This window comes from Petromyzon marinus, chromosome 41, assembly GCF_048934315.1.
Source record: "Petromyzon marinus isolate PM22_M1 ecotype Great Lakes invasive population chromosome 41, UKy_Petmar_22M1.pri1.0, whole genome shotgun sequence".
Lineage (NCBI taxonomy): Eukaryota > Metazoa > Chordata > Hyperoartia > Petromyzontiformes > Petromyzontidae > Petromyzon > Petromyzon marinus.
The window spans coordinates 11,705,568-11,725,923 of record NC_133707.1 but is presented as its reverse complement, the minus strand read 5'-3'; the positions used below and the strand labels follow the sequence as shown (position 1 = coordinate 11,725,923).

The 20,356-nt window shown below is 51.2% G+C and overlaps 1 protein-coding gene across 1 annotated transcript in view; it reads right to left on the bottom strand.

Moving 5' to 3' along the window:
* Positions 1 to 829: 829 nt before the first annotated feature.
* RBM22 (RNA binding motif protein 22) overlaps positions 830 to 20,356 on the bottom strand; it is a 45,098-nt gene continuing 25,571 nt past the window's right edge. The window contains exons 5-11 of the mRNA XM_032969406.2: positions 18,589 to 18,689; positions 17,710 to 17,882; positions 17,101 to 17,301; positions 14,862 to 15,026; positions 8,811 to 8,908; positions 5,548 to 5,706; positions 830 to 3,588 (exon numbers count right to left, since the gene is read on the bottom strand). Coding sequence (XP_032825297.1) covers positions 3,452 to 3,588; positions 5,548 to 5,706; positions 8,811 to 8,908; positions 14,862 to 15,026; positions 17,101 to 17,301; positions 17,710 to 17,882; positions 18,589 to 18,689 — 1,034 coding nt within the window. The 3' untranslated portion in view covers positions 830 to 3,451. The remainder of the gene's footprint in view (positions 3,589 to 5,547; positions 5,707 to 8,810; positions 8,909 to 14,861; positions 15,027 to 17,100; positions 17,302 to 17,709; positions 17,883 to 18,588; positions 18,690 to 20,356) is intronic.

Below are 20,356 nucleotides of genomic sequence, written 5' to 3'. Positions count from 1 at the left end.
TTTCCTGGGTAAACAGAGCTGAATTAAAGGAATAAAAAAATGGTGATTAAAAAAACCTGACGTGAAGAATTATACCCATGAGCCTTCCTTCTATGACACGCCCAGTGTACATGCTGCATGTGTATACACTGTTCTCCAAGATAATATAACTGGGCACAGAATAACGAACATACTTGGAGGCTAACCCACACCAGGGGAGGAAGCGGTGTTTAGGAAATGTTTCTCTACCACTGACCACACACACATACCATTACATCAGTAACAAATAACATGTGCAGTGTTATCATATTAAGAAATGTTTCTGAATGAAAACTGGTTGTAATTTTTAACAACCTCTATGTGTTTACAGCATTGCCAACTGGGTCGTTTAAATCTATTAGCAGCTGAACAGCATTGACAGCAGTGGGGGGGGGGGTTAAGCATCTATTTTTACTGACCAGGCGACAATTACAAAAGGATACGATCCCCGTGTTCGGCGAATGATAATGAAAATAAATCCAAACGTTCCGTACATCTTCCTTTGAGGTTTTCAGAATGCACTTTACCTTTCTCAAGGAGTTGAGCAAGTTGAAAAAAATTAATCACGCAAATATGCTTTTTTGTATTGGAGAGTTGGGACATAGGAGGAAGCAGTAAGTTTGGCTGCAAGAGAAGCACGTGGGGGTTCTGCCGGAAGGAAATTTAAGTTGCGACTCGAAAAATTTTCTTGCCTTGCTCCGAGCAACATTACCACCGGTGCTCGGCGTACTACGCCGAGAAATTTCACCACGTTTTGTTAAGCTGCCAAAACGTAGAAAACACAGTGGTGCACACGATCCGTCAGGGGGCGTTTGTTTTGACAGGTGTCGTTTATTACTAAGATGCCAAGAGAACCTGAAAACAAATCCGTAAAATGATGGGACATCGCACGCGGTTACAAAAAACGACTTCGCACGGTAAGGTTCTAAAATCAGAGCGAGCGGGATAATGTAAAAACAAACAAAAAAGTATTTTGAATCACACGTGATGCACATATAACAAGCTTGGCTCACGCTGGGCCTCCCTGAATCGCACCGTGGGCAAAAAATACGCGTTTATGCCAATTGTTTTTGGAGAATTAAAAAAAAAGACCAAATGGACAGAAAATCAACGGGATTTGGCCATTTTCCGTCAAATATTGGCACAAACTGCCTTTCCACCAACGCGTATACAATCCAGTCAGCTGTTCTTACATCGTACAAAAAAAAACTACGGGAATGTGACGTCCGTTAGTAATTTTAATCTGGTCATGGGGGAACACAAAATCCGATTGAGAAGAAGCGACGTATTTGGTTTCACCCAAGTTTATTGTTATGGTAAGGATTAGGCCACGGTGTAGCGGTGGAACGGTGGTTAGCACGCTGCACAATAAACTGGGGCGACCAGAGTAAGATTCCCAGCCAGGACCAACGTTCGAAATATCACAAACTCGTGGGCTTTCACCGAACACGCCCTGCGACTAGGATTAAACCTAGGATATATCAGCGGTGCCGACTCTACGTCTCGCCATGGGCAATGGGCACCACCCTGAGCTACGTGGCCCCACCAAAGTTCCCTTCGAGCCGCTCCTCTCCCGCGGACGCGAGTGCCGTGCAAGCTCAGCCGTATGTACAATTGTGGCACGCGCGGCTCGGCACGAATCCAGAGCCAAGCGAGCAATGTCGTGGAGTGCGGATAAATCGCTCGCACTTTGTTGTCAGGCGTGTGGCCCGGTTTGATAACGGAACAAAATAATTAAACGCAAATACAAAGTTAAGGCGCTTTATCCCAATATTGGAAGATCCCGACACGAGCTTACATATGCTTCGAATAATAAAAAAAAACACCCGGACATTTTTCGTAAATACGTGTTTAAACGAACACGTTACAAACTCTTTTTTGACTTGCTAAACAATATAACGCGCATCTTCACGAGCCGCCGCCATCGCACGCCACCCAGCAACGACGACCTGCCTGCTGTCACATGGGACACCTTGCTGCTGATGCTGCTGCTGCACCATGCGTGACGTTTACCTGGGCCGCAGCCTCCTGGCCGCGGAGCAGCACTGGCCCGAAACCACGCAAGAAGCGCAGCAGACAGCAGCAGCTGCAGCCAACTCCGATCAAAACGGTGAACGCAGGCAGAGGAGAGAAGAGCGCTGTGACATGAGCGATGGGACGGTGGTGCGGGAGTGGTAGCGCAGTGCAGCGCAAGTGCCTGCTGCTTCACCACAGCCAAACACAAGCTGCGCATACACTCGCACGCTCGCTGCGGTGAGAGAGAGCTCCACTCACAAGATTAAGCCTGCAGGTTCAAAGCCCAGTCGGGGGTCAACATGGCGTATCATTCCTGCGGGGCGAATAAAATAATAAGTCTGTTCTCCCATAACGCATGGTGTTTACATCACGTGAATTGGATTTAATGCGATGCAAGTTTAAGGGGCCACTTTTTGTCATAACGCGTGATGCGAATTGGATATAACGCGATCGAGTGAACAGAACTACGTCGCGCGAGTACGAATAAGTGGTTGTACGGCTGCCTCGGCGTAGCATCACACACGGGAGGAAGCCTGGATGCTTCTCGACGCTACACATCTGCACACGCATCTCACGTGCTATCGCGGACTGTGCTTTACCCCTATATCATTAATTATGAGATTTTTCCATAACACGGTGTTTTTCAGGAGTGCAACCACCTCGTTAGAGAAGAACAGAGTGTATCACTTTGTGGGAAGTCAACAGTGGTAAAGTATGACCAAATAGTTCAACAACCCGCAGTCCTAATAAAAAAACAGGCCCCGTCATAGGAATGTGGAATATCCACGACTGGCTTAAGGCCACCAATGCAGACGATAGCTGTGTCAGTGCCCACTTCAGAAGGGAGATGCAGACCTTTCACAAATTATTCCAAAATTGAACGAGTGCCAGTTGTGTGCATCGAGTCCAGCTTCAGTTTTATGCATAATCCATTTCCGGAGTTGTCTTAGTTATTGACACACCGGTGCCGTTAGGAATAAGCTGAATGGTCAGTAAACTTGCAGCCCTTGAAGTTATTTTATCAATAACCACACTTGCAGTGGTAGTTTGGAAAACAGCTTACGGACTTGCATTAAAATGCAAACAGGACTAAATTGCGCACAACTGACGGGGAGACTTTGACTGGACGTTCCATTGCAGCGTCGCTGTTGAGACCATCTTACGAAGCAGATCGTGAAGAGTTGTTGGCATTGGGGCACAGATTTCCGAGACAGATACGCGGTACGTCAACCAAGAGAGTATGGGCGGGCGAGCGTGTGCAAGATGGCGGGGAGGGCCGATTGCCGGGAGAGGCATTGGAGTGGTCTCCACGAGTTTGCTGACCAGAGCGAACAAAGAAAGCCGAATGGCAGGATATTGTGAGAGCAGATCTTGGAGGCGGAGGCGGCGACGACGATGGCTAATCTTGTGGAGACAGTCACTGCTGGGATTTTCCCCCTCCGCCCGTGTGGGCCCCCATGCGGTGAGGGTCCTGCGAGGGATAGTGAATTGGCACGGGGCCCCTCATGAACAGCGGCGGAGGAATCGGAGGCAGGAATCCGCCAGGGCCGAACCCTGTGAACACACGGGACACGCACGGGGATGCTTCTCTTACCCGCTGTACAGAACTGTCATGCGAACGCTGGTTAAAGGCCGGCACGGCACAAGGGGCCGGTATAAACAAACTTGAGCGCTGTGGTGGCGAGATGTTAACTCCCTCGCCTGATATGCAGGTCGAGGGTTCGATCCCGACCTTGATGGCTATAAATATTTGGAGTTTGCATCTCCCAGTGGTCGTGGATTTTTCCCCGAGGCCTCCGGTTTTTCTCTTCACATTTAGAATCAACATGCATTCAGAGTATTTGGCTGCTATACATTTGCACACAAGCCACTTCGTTGAGCTATCATTTGTGGCCAGGTCACTTCTAAAAAAAAGAGGCATATAGCTCAGTGGGGCTTACCTGGTAAAATAGAGTAAAAAAACAGTTTAGTTTTAGTTTCGAATACTTGGACACATAAAGGCAGAGTGCTGCCTTTATTAAGCTGAGGGGACCCCTAATGGCACAGGCCTGCAAGTCGGCACGAGTCTACGTTACGTAAACCACTGCGCTTCACCCCTCGCTAGAAGCAGGTCATTGTGGCGTGTCAAAGCAATAAAACACGTAAAAAAAGAAACCTTTGAAAGGATTGTTTAAAAATGGATGTTGCTTAACAACTTTGTTTCTTTTGAAGCCTCCCTGCCCTTGCCAAAGAGGAGGCAGATGTCAAGGGTCTCTCAAGGGGTAAAAAAAGAGAAGGCATCAACAGTGCTGCGGGTCTCTCGTCTCAACCGCACGAGTGAATCTCAGCGGTCTCCCGTCTTAAACCAAAGTAAACACAAGCAGGACATTCGCCTCTTTCCCATGTTTGTCTCCCCACATCAAAAACAATAAAAGTTTTTTTCGACATCCCATTGGCTGCACAGCCTTCTGGGAGTCCACATATATATTTTTAAGAAGGAGTAGTTGAATACAGCTCTGCACCGGTTTTCGACACAGTGTCACATCGGTGGAGTTGGGTTTACTTAAACGAATTCTGGTTAACTTATAGGAGAGGACTCCACTCTGTTAGGAACGAGTCCTAGTTCGACGCAAAACAATAAAATAACACAAGAACAACTAACGAGGCATCTTTGCATTGAAAGTAATAAATGGACCACAGTGGTTTGTCAGCTGGCGGCTCAACGCAGGGCAACGACCGTATGAGCGGTCTCCCTCGCTCAAGAACCAAACGCGTCTCGGTGTTTACGCGGAGGTCAACGAATTGGGACGAATCGATGGGAGAGGGTGGGGGGGGGTCTGGGGGCAGGAATCAGAATCCGGTAAGAGAGATGGAGTGGGCGGGGTGCACTTAAGCGACCAAGTGGGCTGCTCCCACCTGTCCTTATGCCCGCCACCGTCTCCACCACCACCGACCCCCCCCCCCGGGCACGTGACGCGCCACTAATGGGCACTATTCATAGCTCGCCCAGCGCCAATTAAATAACCCATGGCGTGAGTGCACCATGTGGGCATCTGGCATGCCTGGAACACACGAGGGTATTCACGCAGCCAATGCATTTTCATAGTTTATATCAGAGGCAACGGTCCTGTTTAGTGCCATGGACGGCAGGAAAACCGCTGTTAGCGAGCACCTGTTGGAGGACAGGACGGTAACGCCGAGGGAATGTTGATGCGCTAAGCACCAGGGCCCGTGCCAAGAACACTATGGCCCTGAGAGTCGGGCTGGGCGTTCTCGCGGTAATACTGCGATTCCGGTGCTGGGTGGTTGAGTGCTCGTGCTGGCTGTTGTTTAGTAAGTGCTATGTAGCCGAGTACGATCACATGGCCTAATCGCTGCAGACAACACATTCACAGCACAACCCAACGGCTCCTTCCTCGTCAGCTGTCCGCGTATACCACAGACCCGGTCACCAACGCCCAGGCTGCGATCGCCTCCCCCCCCCCCACCCCCAAGCGTGCTGAGCGAGCGATAGACACGTGGGGGGGTCCTTACCCGGGGGCATGGAGCCCATTGCGGGCGGTGGTGGCAGCCTCATGCCCATGAGGGGGGGCGGTGGGGGCAGGGACACGGCCGGGGGCAGGTTGAAGTAATTCGCCTCCGTCTGCTCCTCGCCAGACTCTCCTCCGCTCATCGGGGGCAGCGGCGGCAGCGCTGCAAAGGTACAGACGCAAAGCGCTCACACGACAAACAAAGAAAAAGATCCCCCCCATGTAGCCTTCAACAAGCTGTCAGGGGGCAAGTGCTGTTCGCGAGCACCTATTAAGGCCGGGCTGGCACGGCACGTGACGGGGGAATGGGGAGCCGGCACTACGCCATTTCTTTGTAAATGGATTTTTATTGATTTAGCTCAAAAGTTAATCTTGCAATGCACAAGCGATGCACGTCTCAAACCAAACCAGAAAACCAACTTTGTTTAAGCGAGGCAGCAACTCGACCTCCTTCTTTGCACAATTATCGTGGTCAAAAAATACACGGCGTCTCTTTGCTCACATTGCCCCGATGGCCAAGCGTGCAACTGCTCATCTCCAGCAGCAGGCTGGCGCCAGCGGTGAAATTCTCCCATCATCGCCATGGCAGGGTCCAGCATATATAATGTGAGCCAATTCGTATTATGCAAATTTAACTTATCTGTGACCCCCTCCCACCCCCCACCCCCCGTTCAGTCATTGCGAGCAAGAGGCACCGCGCCGTGCGTTATGTATTAAGTTCGGCGCGATTGTATTTTCGGCCTGCGCTTTTCTGCACCGCTGCCAAGCCCACAAAGCCCAGCCCCTCGACGTTTCATTGGCCGCTAATTCAGTCGAGCGCCAAGCCGGAGAGGCTGACGCAAACGCGTGACATTTCCGTGGCGAGCCGATGCGCCGTCTCGTCCGCTCTGGTGAAGAGAACCGTGGGCCGCCCACTAAGTACGTGGGGCGAATCCCCGGCGAATCGAACCCCCGCAACGCTGGTCGGTCGGGCCGGTTTGGGGGAATATCCAGAGCGAAACGGAAACGGGGGGGATTTTTTCGCTCGCTCCGTGCGTTCAGCAAGCCAAAGGAACAATCGGGTATAATTGGTGGAAAATGTTAAATATATCTCCGAATTAAAATTAAAAGTCGGTTTTCTTTCCAAGCTGCCAGGAACGCAGCAGCTGCGGCCGTTCCGCTGCGGCGCACGCGGATCCTTGAGATTAGCGAGCGCGTGCCAAGCCGCGTGGGCAGCTGCGGGGCCCCCCCAGCCGGGGCTCCGTGCGCCCTGCAGAGATGGCACGGGCGCCGGTGGGGGTCGAGGTGACTTGGAGGGGGCTCGTGTCAGGTGTGTGCGCACCCCCACATCAAGCCCACGCTTGTACATTTGACGCAAGGGTAGGGGGACCTATCGACTCTTCCCCCATTCGGTCGACCAGAATGACAGTTTCGTCTGGTCCATGCAGTGTTCAACCAACGCACTTGCGGGTCACAACAGCACTCTCTCAATGTCCCACCCACACAAGACAAAGGTTCCCCGTACAGCCTTTAACAGACTTTTGGGACGAGTGTTGTTAGCAAGTAGCTGCTATGAAGAACGACAGGGCATACGAGGGGGTGGTTGGCGAACACCACTCCTGGACACTTTTGTCTCCCCAGTGCTGATGTTTACACACTGCACTATAGACTCATTTAAGGCCGAGTCGATCTAGGGCAGGCCCAGGGCCGGTTCAAATATTCGCGACTGTTATTAGTCGTGAGTGGGATTCGAACTCGCGTTTGCTGGTTTCGTAGTAGAGTGCACTAACCACACTCACTCGCGAACCCACACGTCCATTCATCAGCATACTCGCCACAACCCGCACGGTCACCTGACTTCCCTTTCTGCATCTTCGCTCGCACCGCTCCACTTTGGAATTCCCTGCCATCATTGTCTCTTTCTCCCCAAGTTCTTATCACAAGAATAACCTTACTCAAGAAGAGTGTTTCACTTTTATCTATCAGCACTTTGCTCGAGCCGTTTGTTGCTGGCTGTTTGACGGGTTGTATTGTTGGGCCTTGTGCTCAGCAACTGCTCTGAAGAAAAAAACCCTGCATGAATTAAGAACGAGCAGAGATGCAACGTACGGTCGCCACGGTGGCGAGATGCTCTCTCTCTCTCGCCTGGTTTGCAGGAGGTCATGGGTACGATCCTGACCCTGACATCTGTATATTTGGAGTTTTCATGTTCTCCCTGAAACATGCGTTTAGATTATTTGGCTGCTATGAATTTCCATGTGATAAGTCACCATCTTTTGTGGCCAGCTCACTTCCAAAAAGAGAGCTAATAGCTCAGTGGGCTTCACCTGGTAAGAAAAAAAAGGTTTAATTTAGCATAGTTCGGAACAAAAGCTGAAAGGTGTACAAAGCAGCGTGGGGAGGCACGTGCAGCAAATTACACCGAGTCATTGGAAGTGACATGTGGATTACAAACGCACACGCACATTAGAGACAACACACTGGCCCTTTACAGAAGAAATTGGGCTTGGGCAGGACACGTCACGGCTAGAAGTGGATGTGAAGGCTAAGTGTCACACGGGCCGTCTGGCAACAGGTTGAAGTCTCATCAAGTTTAAAATATGGTGATAAAAGAGGCCCATGAGTCAACCACCTGGAATGTGCCCAACCTCGTCAGGTCTTAGAAGCTAAGCAGGGTTTAGCCTGAACAGTGCTTGGAAGGAGGACCACTTTACACAACTAGTATTATAGGCTGCTGTATGGCTACGTCAAGGGCAGGAGAGGGCAGTGCAGCGGTATCCACTGAACAGAGTTAAGTACGATCAAAGAAACCCCCACGACCAACACAGCATGCGGCGACCCTCATCCAGCAGTGCATTGATAAAGGGTTGCAAATGGTCGAGACTAACGACAGAGTGGCAGCCAAAGGAGGGCACAGCTAAATGGAGCGAGCGGCCTCCCCATTGGGTGGAGTTTCACTGAGGCAGTCGACCAGCGGTCGAGGTTGCCGGTGTGGAGGACGCGGGAATGGAACGAGAGCGGAGAGAGAGAGATCCGTTGTCGGGCTTCACTCCATTGCACAGCTCGAGCACCGTGCAGCCTTCCTGTTGCATTATGTGACCCACTGTGTCACGTGATGCGATGTGCTGCTGTTAACTGTGCGCTGCTGTTCTGTGCGCCTTCTAATGTGCTTCTGCGCTGTGTAGCTCCGGCGTGTGCCACTGTGCCATGGTGCTGCTATACTGTGTACTGTTAAGTCTGTGTGCACTGCGTGACGCTGTGCCGTTTACTGCTGTATGAACAGCGTACCTCCCGGCAGGCCCGGTACAGGCTCTAGCCTGGCTCCCGTATCCGTCATGGCCTTGCCAGCCCTGATCTCCTCCCGTGGTCTCGGTGCTCCCTGCGACCTGCGAGGAGAGATTGAGAAACACACACATCATAGAGACGATGACAATGATGATGTAATTTCATCCATGACATTGTCACTGAACCTCAAGATGTTTCTCAGAACAGTCTCGCATTGTGAAGTTTGGCCAAATAATTTGAATGAGCGTTTTTGCTTGCGCGAGGAAGCCCACTTGCTGTGCTGCCATCTTCCTGGTCACCGTGTGGCCCGGTGGAATTGAGTTTCACAAACTACAATTAAACAGAGCAGGAAGAACACTCCTCACTCGACGGAAATCTGAAAACTCGACGGAAATCGACATTTAATGGCTCATGAAACTTAACAGGCGTGAAGGTCAAGAGGTCATCATAGCCAATACCAACGATGCCATCAGACCACTGCTTCATTCCCACTGCTCTTTCCCACAATAACTGTGGCCAACATCTGCTCTCCGAGGTCTGCTCTTAAAATATCCCACCACATGGTCAGCTTCAGACGTCCAGCATCTGGCTGATGCGAGCAGATGTTACGATGAATAATTAAAAACGGTACATATCACATCGACTCCCAAGACTCCCTTTTCAGGAGGGTCGAGCATCGGGATGTTTGGGCGATTGGTCTTGCAATGAGTGCTTTGCGAGCGCGAGGGCAATCCATGCGCACAATCAACATAAATGACGGAAAAGAAGGAACCCACTTGTTTGCACTGCCAACTGCTGGCCACCACACAGTGACCTCTGGCGCAAACATCCAACGATCCTGCCTCCAACGTAGTACTTGATCACATACACACATAGCGGCACCAAATACCCAGTGTTTCCACCTCCTCTTCAGGATGAATTCTCCGCGGCGAGAAATAACACTCGGATTTCCGTGGAACTGCGCCCGAATCCTTGCCCGGCTGCGAGAGAGCAAGGTCGTGCCACCCTTGGGAGAAGACGGAGGCGGCAGCAGCGGCTGGCGTCACTCGCCGCTGACACGCTCGATGGCATCGCCACCGGTCACTTTCTTTGTCTTATTTTTGTCGATCGTGGCCGTAAAGTTTTCCCAGGGCCTTCACGGCGGGGCAGGGTAATGGGGGGGGGGGGGAGGAAAGGGTGGCGCTCCTTCAACGGGAAATGGCGTTTGAGAGAACGAACTTCGTGGTGGGCGTGCGCGAAAAGTCGTGGAGGGGGCGGTTCACGCACGTTTGCAGGTGGACGCAAAGGCTACGTGTCACACGGGCCATCTGGCAAAAGGTTCAAATCTGTTCAGGTTTGGAAGGATGACCACCGAACAACCAGTATTATAGGCTGCTGTGTGGCTACGGAGTGAGCAGCAGAGGGCAGTGCAGCAAAATCCACTGACCAGCGAGCAGTAAGCTGAAAAAACCCCCACGACACACGGCATGGGGCGATCCCCATGCAGCAGTCCATTGACAAAGGACTGCACATATGCATGAAGATGTTAGTAGGTCACCCTTTACAACAACCCAACCTTGGACGGCTCCAATGAGAGCCAAGACAAATATCGTCAGGTGACTGACGCACGGAGAACCACCGCTCCTTGGAGAACACGATGAGGCTATGGGGAGGGCGCAGTAAGAGACGGCTCTACTAAGACGCCGCGTGTGTGCCCTGTATTTTTTGGTCGCAGTCTTAATTATCGCGGGCGACATAGGATGTTACGGTACAGCCCGCGTGGGCATTTCACGACGCCGCAGCAGAGGGATCAGCAAGCTGTGGGGGGGGGTTGGAACGGCACGGTGTCATCGCAGCTTCCGCCCAGCAAGAAACGGTAACCAGCCGGTCGTGTCAAGGCTCCCGTGCGCGACCGGGCCATTGGCCACCGCCACCGGTGGGGAATTCGCAAGCGGCCCGCCGGTGTCGCACTACACGGGTGGCTTTCGGCCTTTTTAGGAGCGTGGGGTGTGCACCCAGCTGATAAGGACGATCTCCCCCGCAGAGCCCGTGACGGATAGCCGTGTCGCGGAGCGCTCAAAGTGATTGTGGGAAGCCAAGTCAGCGGCGCGCAAGACGGGCAGAGTGCTGCAGATTCCATGGACCCCTCCCCCCGCAACGCACGCTAATAGACCCATCGCCACCTGTTGGTCCCTTAGCGCTTGGGTTAGGGTCTCATGTAAATCCATTTTCACATGGTGTACATCTAATGCGGTCTCAAATACCTGCCCATAAAATTGTATTTATTGTGATAATAATAACTATAATGTACAGCCCTTTATAAATCCACTGTTGGATGAGGACTTCCCTATGCCATATCGGTTATGGGGTTGTTTGGCCATACTTCGCCATGCTGGTCGGTATGGGATGGAAGAGGGGAAGGAAAGCAAAGGTGGTTGAGATATCAGTTACCACTGGCTGGAAATCAAACTCACCACGTCACACTCTGCGACCATAAAATACCTCGTTTGTTAGTTGTGCAATATCCATGTACTCGTTCTCTGCAATGTTGATGATCTTTTGTATTTGTTGTTGTTGCTGTGCTTACGCACCATGGATCTGCTGTATAAAATTATCGGGACTGTCATCCGTGAAACAAATAAAATAAACATGAACCACTGCATGCCGCTTGTGATTATGCGATGACAAAGGGCAATGAAACTAACCAGGCCCATGTGCAGGTGTCAGATGGCTTGCTGCATCACAAGACTGAGAAGTGGTCACAACTTGGGGAGGAACTTCATCCAACAGGCAGATAGAGAATGGCACATGAAGACAATTAGAAGCACGAATCCCAGGTCCAGAAATGAATTTCAATTGGTGAATCGTGTGAGGTTTTAATCCATCGGGTCCCGCGCCCGACTGTTGGACCACACTGAACTAGACTGATACTTTCACTCGTGACCTTTAAACTGCATGTGCGCTCCGACAGCGCCGCCCAGTCAGGCCAACATCACCACGGCATGGCGACAACTTAACGGTCCGATGATTTCTCACTCTCCGGCCGGGGGCGAGCGACGGCAGAGCCGCAGCATTAGCTCCCCCGTGGCACCTCCGTGGAGTGAGAAGCACAAGAAATATGCCCCGTTCAGCGATTTCAAAAAATAGGGGCAAGATCCGAACGAATCGGCCTTTCCCTAGTCAGCAGGAATCCGAAAATAAGCGGCATTCGGTAGACGCAAGACGGCCGGGGCACATGTTCGCCATACATCACCCGCCGGGTGGAGCTGCGTCTCTTGCAGGGGTCTGTGTGCCGCCCGCCTGCCCGCACACGGGGCGCGTTATTCTGCTGACCAAGGTCGGCAGGTCAGCGCAATCGCATCGTGCGAGCAGCCCGCGTCACAGCAGTCTCACTAAACCCCGTTTTGGCCGGCGCCGGTGACAATGGAGCTTTAGCCAAATTTGTGCCAACACTGCAGAAGGATTTTCCATCAGGATTCTGGTCACGCACTTCGATGTCTGGTTTTAAGCCAAGACTCGGTCGTGTACGTGCAAGTAAGTACATGCAGGTGGAGAGAATCATTGGCCACCAAGGTTAGCCAGTGAGCTGGTTGTGTGTGGTGGGGTAGAGTGTGGGTAGACCCACCTCTTCCAACGTGTTCTAGTCAATGTAGAAGAGTAGGCCAAGTTTGCTTTACTGGAAGCTCTTACGCCAGCAGTTGCATAAACCAGCATTTTCAACACACCTTTCTCGACATTTATTTATTTTATTTACATGTACAGCTCATTGTAAATCCACTGTCGGATGATGGCCCTCACCACACCGTGCGGGTCACAGTGGTTATTTGACCATACTTCACCACACCGGTAAGTGAGAGTTGGTAAAGGTGGGGAGCACAGACATTGAAGCACAGTACAACAGATGATTATGCTGCACTGCCCTCCATGCTACCTATAACGTAGCCCTGCATATATCAAAGTCAGTTGAGTGTATGTCATTATAAATGTACATATGCGAATAGATTAACATCACCACAAAATCACTCAACGATTACCCCCACCCCACCCCTATACGAATGCTCGAGGCAAGTGTAGTTAAGCAGGCATTAAGAAGGGGTGAAGTGGCCAGCACTGCAAGCAACCGATCTAAAATAAGTAGTAGCTACGTACTGACTTTTTGCTAAATCAACCTTGGAGGCACCCATACCAAGCACACACACACCAATTGCCAATGGTGTTGGGTAGGGCTCAGGATGGAACCCAGGTCAGTGGGCTCACAACGGCACTAGACAATGGTCAAGCATTTGACAGCCTAACCGCACACACAACCAACGAACACACTTCACCTATGAAGGCCGCCACGGCACACAAGGGAGTGTGTGGTGGCCAACACCACGCCCAACCCCCTCGTAGCGATGTTTACACATCACACGAGGCACTCTGAGTCGACCTGAGGAGGGCCCAGGACCGGTTCAAATAATCGGGTCGATGGGTTCGTAGCGCAGCACACTAACCGCTACACTATCGCTCACCAGATCACAGTACACACACACACGTGTTTGTTTCCACTGCTCAATGTGGGTTGGCTCACATCATCACCCCCACTGATGTTAGCCTTGGCTGGAATTTAAACCCAGGTCAGAGTTCACAGTGGAGTGCGCCAACCACTGCGCCACCACTCCCGCTCACTCGGCAAAGAAAAGGATGTAAATGAGCGCTCGCACCGCGGGATGTTGCCTGCTCGTGACGCAGCGGAGTGAACGTTTCGCCGAGCGGCATCGTCGCGTATCAACTGCTGACGATTATACCCTGCAGGAGTATGCCGTCTGTTGCCGGCCACTCCGCGTTTTGGGCCGGAGCAAGATGTTAACTACCTCGCCTGGAACACAGTAGGTCGTGGGTTCAATCTCGACTTTGACGCCTGCTGTATATTTGGAGTCTGCATGTTCTCCCCGTGGTCACGCTAATTTTTTTCCGGGTCCTCCGTTTTTTCCCACCACATTTAGAAACTTGTGTTTAGAGCTTACGAGTATTTGGCTGCTAGAAATGTCCACATGGTAAGCCACTTTACTGGGCCATCAATTGTGGCCAGGTCGCTTCTGATAATGAGCTAATAGCTCAGCGGGCCTAACCTGGTAATATAAAAAAGTTTCGTTTTATAGTTTTAGCACTTCGGGAAGTCGAACCCACGCACGACAATTGCAGCTCGCGGTTTTGCAAGGAAGTCGTCAACATGTAGCGTGTGTTAATTAACGGATGCTACTGGCATGTGGATTCACAATCTTTCTCGGCCGTTGATGACGTCTGTCACATCAGTGTTTGCGTGTCTGTAAGCGCTTTCACGTGAAAAGCCCGGGCGGTCTTGTGGAACAGTAGATTAAGATTTGTATCGATCAACCTGAAGGTGGAACAGGAGGAGAAAATGGGCCCGATGGGATTCATTTTCTCTTCCGAATGTGAGACCAGGACCAAGGGCCCATCACCACGGGCCCATCACCACAGTCACCTGAGCACAACACTAACCAGCCACCGCAGTCTTCTCCACACAACATTTTTTTTAAATTCAATCACGCCGACATCCTTTATCTAAGCAGGTAATATCTTTAACTGTCATGCACACCAGTTACGGATGACCCTGCGCCAATAATTGTAAATGTGTCAGTTTTAATGCGCTATGTGTCAAGTAAACATTTCACTATTTACAAAGAGTGCTTGAAAACACAAGAAGACGTAACAGAACCTATTACGTGTTCTATCCTGGCATGTGTTTGTTACAGATTCTGAAAAGACTCGATGAATCTCACGATTTTGTTCTGACAGTCCTGCTCGGCACGGTTGTCCAATTCTCTCGTAATTCAGTTCCTGAAGAGGCTCCTACAGCACGTGGGGAGAACCGTCGGCCATCGCGCCGCGAAGCACAAACACGCGGCGGCAGGACCCCAAAAAATACGCAAGTCAGGAGAGCGACGCAGCCCGACCGCAAAGGGCCTGCGCGGTGGCGAACTCGAGCGGAGTTCAGCAGAGTCCGGGGTCAAGGCCGGGGCGAGGTCATGCGACCATGACGTGGCACATGCCGGAGTAGGTGGCGCGACCCACCTGCCCCACTTGATGTTGAGGCGCCGCCCGTTGATGATGAGCTTATTGAAGGACTTGTCGGCCGCCTGCTCGGCGGAGTGCCGTGTCGTGAACTGTACGAAGGCGCACTGCTGACGCGGCACCACCGTCACGCTGCGCAGCTCCCCAAACTGGTAGAAGTGGTTCCTGTGCACGACAAAAGCCACTGTGATAACTCAGCACCGACACCCTCCGTCTCTCAGTGGAGGGGCAGGTGAGCAGGGAACCTACGGCCCCTGCAAATCATTGAATCCTCACCCGATTTCACCCTGCAATCTTCTTTCGTACGGCCAAAGTAGATCAACGACGAGAGACTCACTTGGAAGAGATATGGCCACTCCATTGCAGAGTTTGAGAGTTGGTGAACTGTGAATAAATCCATCTGAGAGCCGCCTTCATGCCTATATACTCAGGGAGTGCGAAGGGAAACGGTCCATGGTTTGGAGGTCGGCTCTTTAATGCAAGTCAAGTACTCCAACCACATGAGTGCCCGTTCAGATTGAAAGGTAAAGCCCAATACCTATTGCCCAATTATCTTACCCAAAGAGCGAAAACTGAATGGAAGATGCAGTCCAAAGAATAAACATTATATCGTGAGGATGAATAGACTGTTTTTACCTCTTCCTTCTTATTATATTATTTTATATCTATATACAGCACCTTTCTTCAAGTCACCCTATAAAGATGTTAATGAATGCGAAAGTTCAACACATCAAGGGCAATGGATATGGCTCGAAGGCAGTGATGTTGCATGATTGGGCTCTGGTACAAGGAATTAATTGAGAGGAGAGTGTGGCAGGCGGAGAGTGGGAGATAGGAGACAGAGAGTCAGGTGGAACGGGAAATAGGAAAGGGAGGTCAAGTGGGAGAGAGCAGAGGGAGGCAGATAGATTGTGTGCCTATCTAAAGCCTGACTCCCACCACAATCCAGCCCAGAAGAATTCCCTCATCAAAACACTACACCATAGGGCCGCGTTGCATCTCCGACCAGCACCAGCTAGCCAGTGAGTTGGAGCACGTACACCAAGCCCCCAGGATGAAAGGATATACGGACCGTACAATCCGCAAAGCTGTCTCCACACCCATGCGGAGACAACCTTCTGAGGATCCAACCAAAACCATCACTTTACCGTACATAGCAGGGGTAACCAAAAATATTTCTTAAATCTTAAACAAACACAAGATCCAGGTTCACTTCAATACAGTACACAAAATCCGTGATTTAATCCCATCTGTAAAGGATGTGATTTCTGACATGCAATACCCTGGTATCTACAAACTAAGTTGTGGCTGCGGTAGCAGTTACATTAGGAAAACGAAACGACATGTCTCGGACCGTGTTCGTGAACACAAGGCAGATCTGAAACACGGTAGGATCAATACCTCTGCCATTGCCGATCATTGTTTTAACGCTGTGGGCTCACACGAAATAGATTTTTCCAAGACGGAGGTACTCTGCAAACCTACCGGCTACCTTCAGAGATTTGTTCATGAAGCCATCCAGATATATAAACACAGACACAACTTCAACGGAGAGGATGGGTACAAACTGAGCAATCATTGGAAGGACGTTATTAACCAGGTAAAGTCTTAACTGACTGTGATGTTCCCATCCTACCTATGTCAGCTGTTATTTCCGACTCTGTGTCTCTCTCTCTCTATGCCTCTCTCTTAGATCTCTCATGCTCACATGTCCTTTGCATTGCACTCTCGTGCCTTTAGATTGCACTCTCATACTCACATGTCCTTTGGATTGCACCCATTGGGTTGCACTCATGCCTTTGGATTGCACCACTCTTCGTTCTTACATTAACATGCTAATCTCTCACGTTAACATAGCCACTTCTGTGCCCTCGTCAAGGAGGCCGCTCTCCAATCTTACAGTTACATGCTAATTTCTCACATTAACATCACTAGCCCCGGTCACTTCTTTATAACCCTAGGGCTACACCCATTTCAAACGTTTTAAAACAGTCTGCCTCAGCAGCAGACCATGCTTTCCCACCTGATGAAGGACGCTTGTGTTGCGCCCGAAACGTCGCGATTTATTTGATTTTATACCTACGTGACTTTACCGAAAGAACCAAAGAGTTTGTGTGGGACTGGTTGATGGGAGTGCGAGGAGGTGAGAGTGCTAGGCAGAGCAGTGGGCGAGAAGAGAGGAAGGGAGGATGGTGGACCACATGGGGACACGTTGGTGGAGTGGAAGCGAGCGACCGACCGCAGCTGCGTCTCTCCGATGGAGTCGTCCAGGCCGCCAACGTAGAGCGTGGTGATGGTGCGGTCGCTGGGCAGGTCGAGGCGCGGCATGCTGGACGCACGCCGCAGCAGCTTGTCGGCCACGGGGTCGTTGATGCCATAGTAGCGGTCCTTGATGTTCTGGTCAGCCAGGGGGTCGTCCGGGTCCGTCGGCTTCTCATGCCTGTGGGGAGCACATGGCGGGTACACGGGCGGCACGAAGAACCGCCGTATTGTGCCTGTTCGTGAGCACCTATTAAGGCCGGCACGACATACAAGGGGGTGGCTGGTCACACCACGCACGGCCGCCTGTAGCTACCCAGTGCTGGTGTTTACACATTGCGCCGGGTACTCGTTTACGGCCGAGTCAACCTAGGGGAGGGCACAGGACCTGATCAAATGTTCACCAACGTTATTGGTCGCGAGTGGGAATCAAACTCGGGTCGCAGGGTTCGTAATGCGGTGCGATAAACGCTGTGCCACCGCTCAATGCACAGGCATGCACTCCATTGCCAACTCAAGGGAAAACTCGTCACTTTTTTTGTTTCAGCCCAACCGCTCTTGCCCGTCGTGGCCACCGGGCGGCACTCACCGGTAGGGGCACTCCTCCCCGCGCTTGCACTCGCCCTTCACCCAAAAAGAGCAGATGTGCGGGCGGTTGCGCTTGTAGTAGGGCGTGGTGCGCGCCAGCTTGAGCAGCATGTCACTGGGCGCCTGCGCCTTGCCCAGCGAGCCCACGGGCGTCGTGCCGTCAGAGTTCTGGATCTGCCACGCGGGGTCGCAGGGTCACAGAGAAGGGCGGCGGCACTGTCACCACGTTCCCCGTAACGGCCGAGTGGCGGCGCGTCAGTTCATCGGGCGATGACGAGATCATTACGCGCAAGATGTACACACCAAGTCGCGTATGTTCGGTCACTTGTGATTTATGTAAATTATATGCAAACGGTCTGGCGACGTGCCCGCATGCGTGCGTGGGAATATAACGAGACAGGGTGGCACACACGAGGCAAACAGGGCAAATCAAGCAAATAAAGAAGAACATTCTTGAATAGAGCAGCGAACCTCATCGATAACAAACCACCTGATTGGAGTAAAACGTTATATTAATGTACAACGCACGGGTTATGGGGTATGCGTTACATTTTACCGTACTTCACCACATGAGTTGTTAAAGGTGGGGAGCATAGAAGCGCAGTACAACAATGTATTTTGATGCAGACCCGCATTAATAATAAACGAACAGCAGAGTCGAGGGTCGCGTGGGCCACGGGGCGTGTGGGTCACGCCCTAAGGGCTACCTCCAATTAGTGCAGTTGGCAACACACATAATACAGGTTTTTTTTGGGTTACATCATGATGTAACCCAAAATGATGTAACCCAAAAAAAACCTGTATTATGGATGATATTGGTCGCGAAGGCCTACATGTTAAACTGGCTACACACAGTGAGAAAGAAGTACAAGATACATACCTCGCGCTCCATGTTCTGCGTGTAGTACTCCTTGTTGACGTCCGACTTGGGCATCTCATCCTTGAGGGCCAGGGCCGAGTCTCGAACCTGTACGGGCAGACCTGGAAAGGGGCAGCACGTGCGCACGGCGGCACCCATCAGCGTTCGAGATCAACCAAGTTTCTGGTGAATTTGTTAAACCAGCTGAGAATTCAAAGAGAGCCAGATGAGTCATTTGCAAGAGTAATCTGGAAAAGTCAACAGTAACTCATGTGCACCGTCTCTGTACAATACAAAGACTTAGGAAGGAACACGCATACATAAAAGGGAAACCACATCGGAGGTGAAGGGAACCGCTGAGCACAAACGATAGAAAGGAGAGTGTCTCACCGAGACATGCCGAGTCTCTCACTGAGACATCCATAGGGGCGAGCGTCCCACGGAGACACACAGAGGGGACAGCGTCTCACTGAGACACACAAAGGGGCGAGAGGGAGAGAGTCTCACTTAGACACCCAGAGTAGAGAGTGTCTCACTGAGACACCCGGAGGGGAGAGTGTCTCACTGAGACACTCAGAAGGGAGAGTGTCTCTACTGAGACACCCAGAGGGGAGAGTGTCTCACTGAGACACCCAGAGGGGAGAGTCTCAACGAGAGACACACCGAGGGGATAAGTGCCTCACTCCCTGAACGCAGGAAACAGCACCCCCTACTGCTCTTGTAGGGGACAGCAATTCCCAGCAAGCAACGATCACCGCTCGCTTCGGTGCCATAATCCTTAACACTCTTACCCAAAGCACAGCTGAGCTACACACCTGCTATACTTAAAAACACGCGGCCAGCTCCGATTCCAAAGAGCTTGGAGCAAAGAGAGTGTGCAACCTAACACCGGCCCCCGCACGCTGCTGCAGGGAGCCCTCCGATAAAGCCGGAGATGCTTAACGAGCCGGCAACTTTTCTGGTGAAGCTCCGAGCTCGTTAACTAGAGCGTGTCAGGGCAAATGCACGCCCGGTTCCTTTTTTTTGTATTGCGGTCGACATTGATTTGCAAATATACGTGGCTCTGGGCAGCTCCGGCGCAAGGACGTTGGATGCGGTGACACTTTGCGAAACTTCATCGGTGGTCGTCGTACAGATAAGACTGGCCCCAGCCATATCAATGTGGAACTTCCACCACTGACCCAGGGCTTCAAACAGAGCTGGGAGTTCGACGGTGCCGCTCGTTGTAAATTACTTAGACAAGTGGTGCACACGGTGCACGAATGAACAAAGTGAAAGATACCCGCTAGCTAGCAAGGGTTTTATGGCTTGTCGTTGCATATAAACGCACGTGTGTCTCCCGTAACTAATACGCCAATGATGTTCGGACTTGGTGAAAATGAGGTTGCGTCTGATTAACCACAGAGCATCCCTTCCACCGTCTGCGAACTCCAGGCAGTGCTTATCTACACTCAAAGAGTCCAGAACCACTGGAAATTTCTTAAAAATCTACAAAGGGACAGTGTTTCTGCAGGATTGCCGCTGAATAGTTGTGTTAGGGAAACATAATTAGGCTGCATGTTTTCCACAATGGCATCCTGTTTTGCCTGGTACAAGTTAATCATTGTCAATTTGTTTTTAAATTCTACATACATACATTTATCTGCTGTTCCTGTATAAACAAGGTCCCACTTCTAAATAAAGAACCAATGAGGGTGATGATTTCCCACAAAATGGTACTTCATTTATCTGTGCGCTGTAGAATGATTGGCTGCTGAAAGAAAAAGGTGATCCCTAAGATAGCATTGGA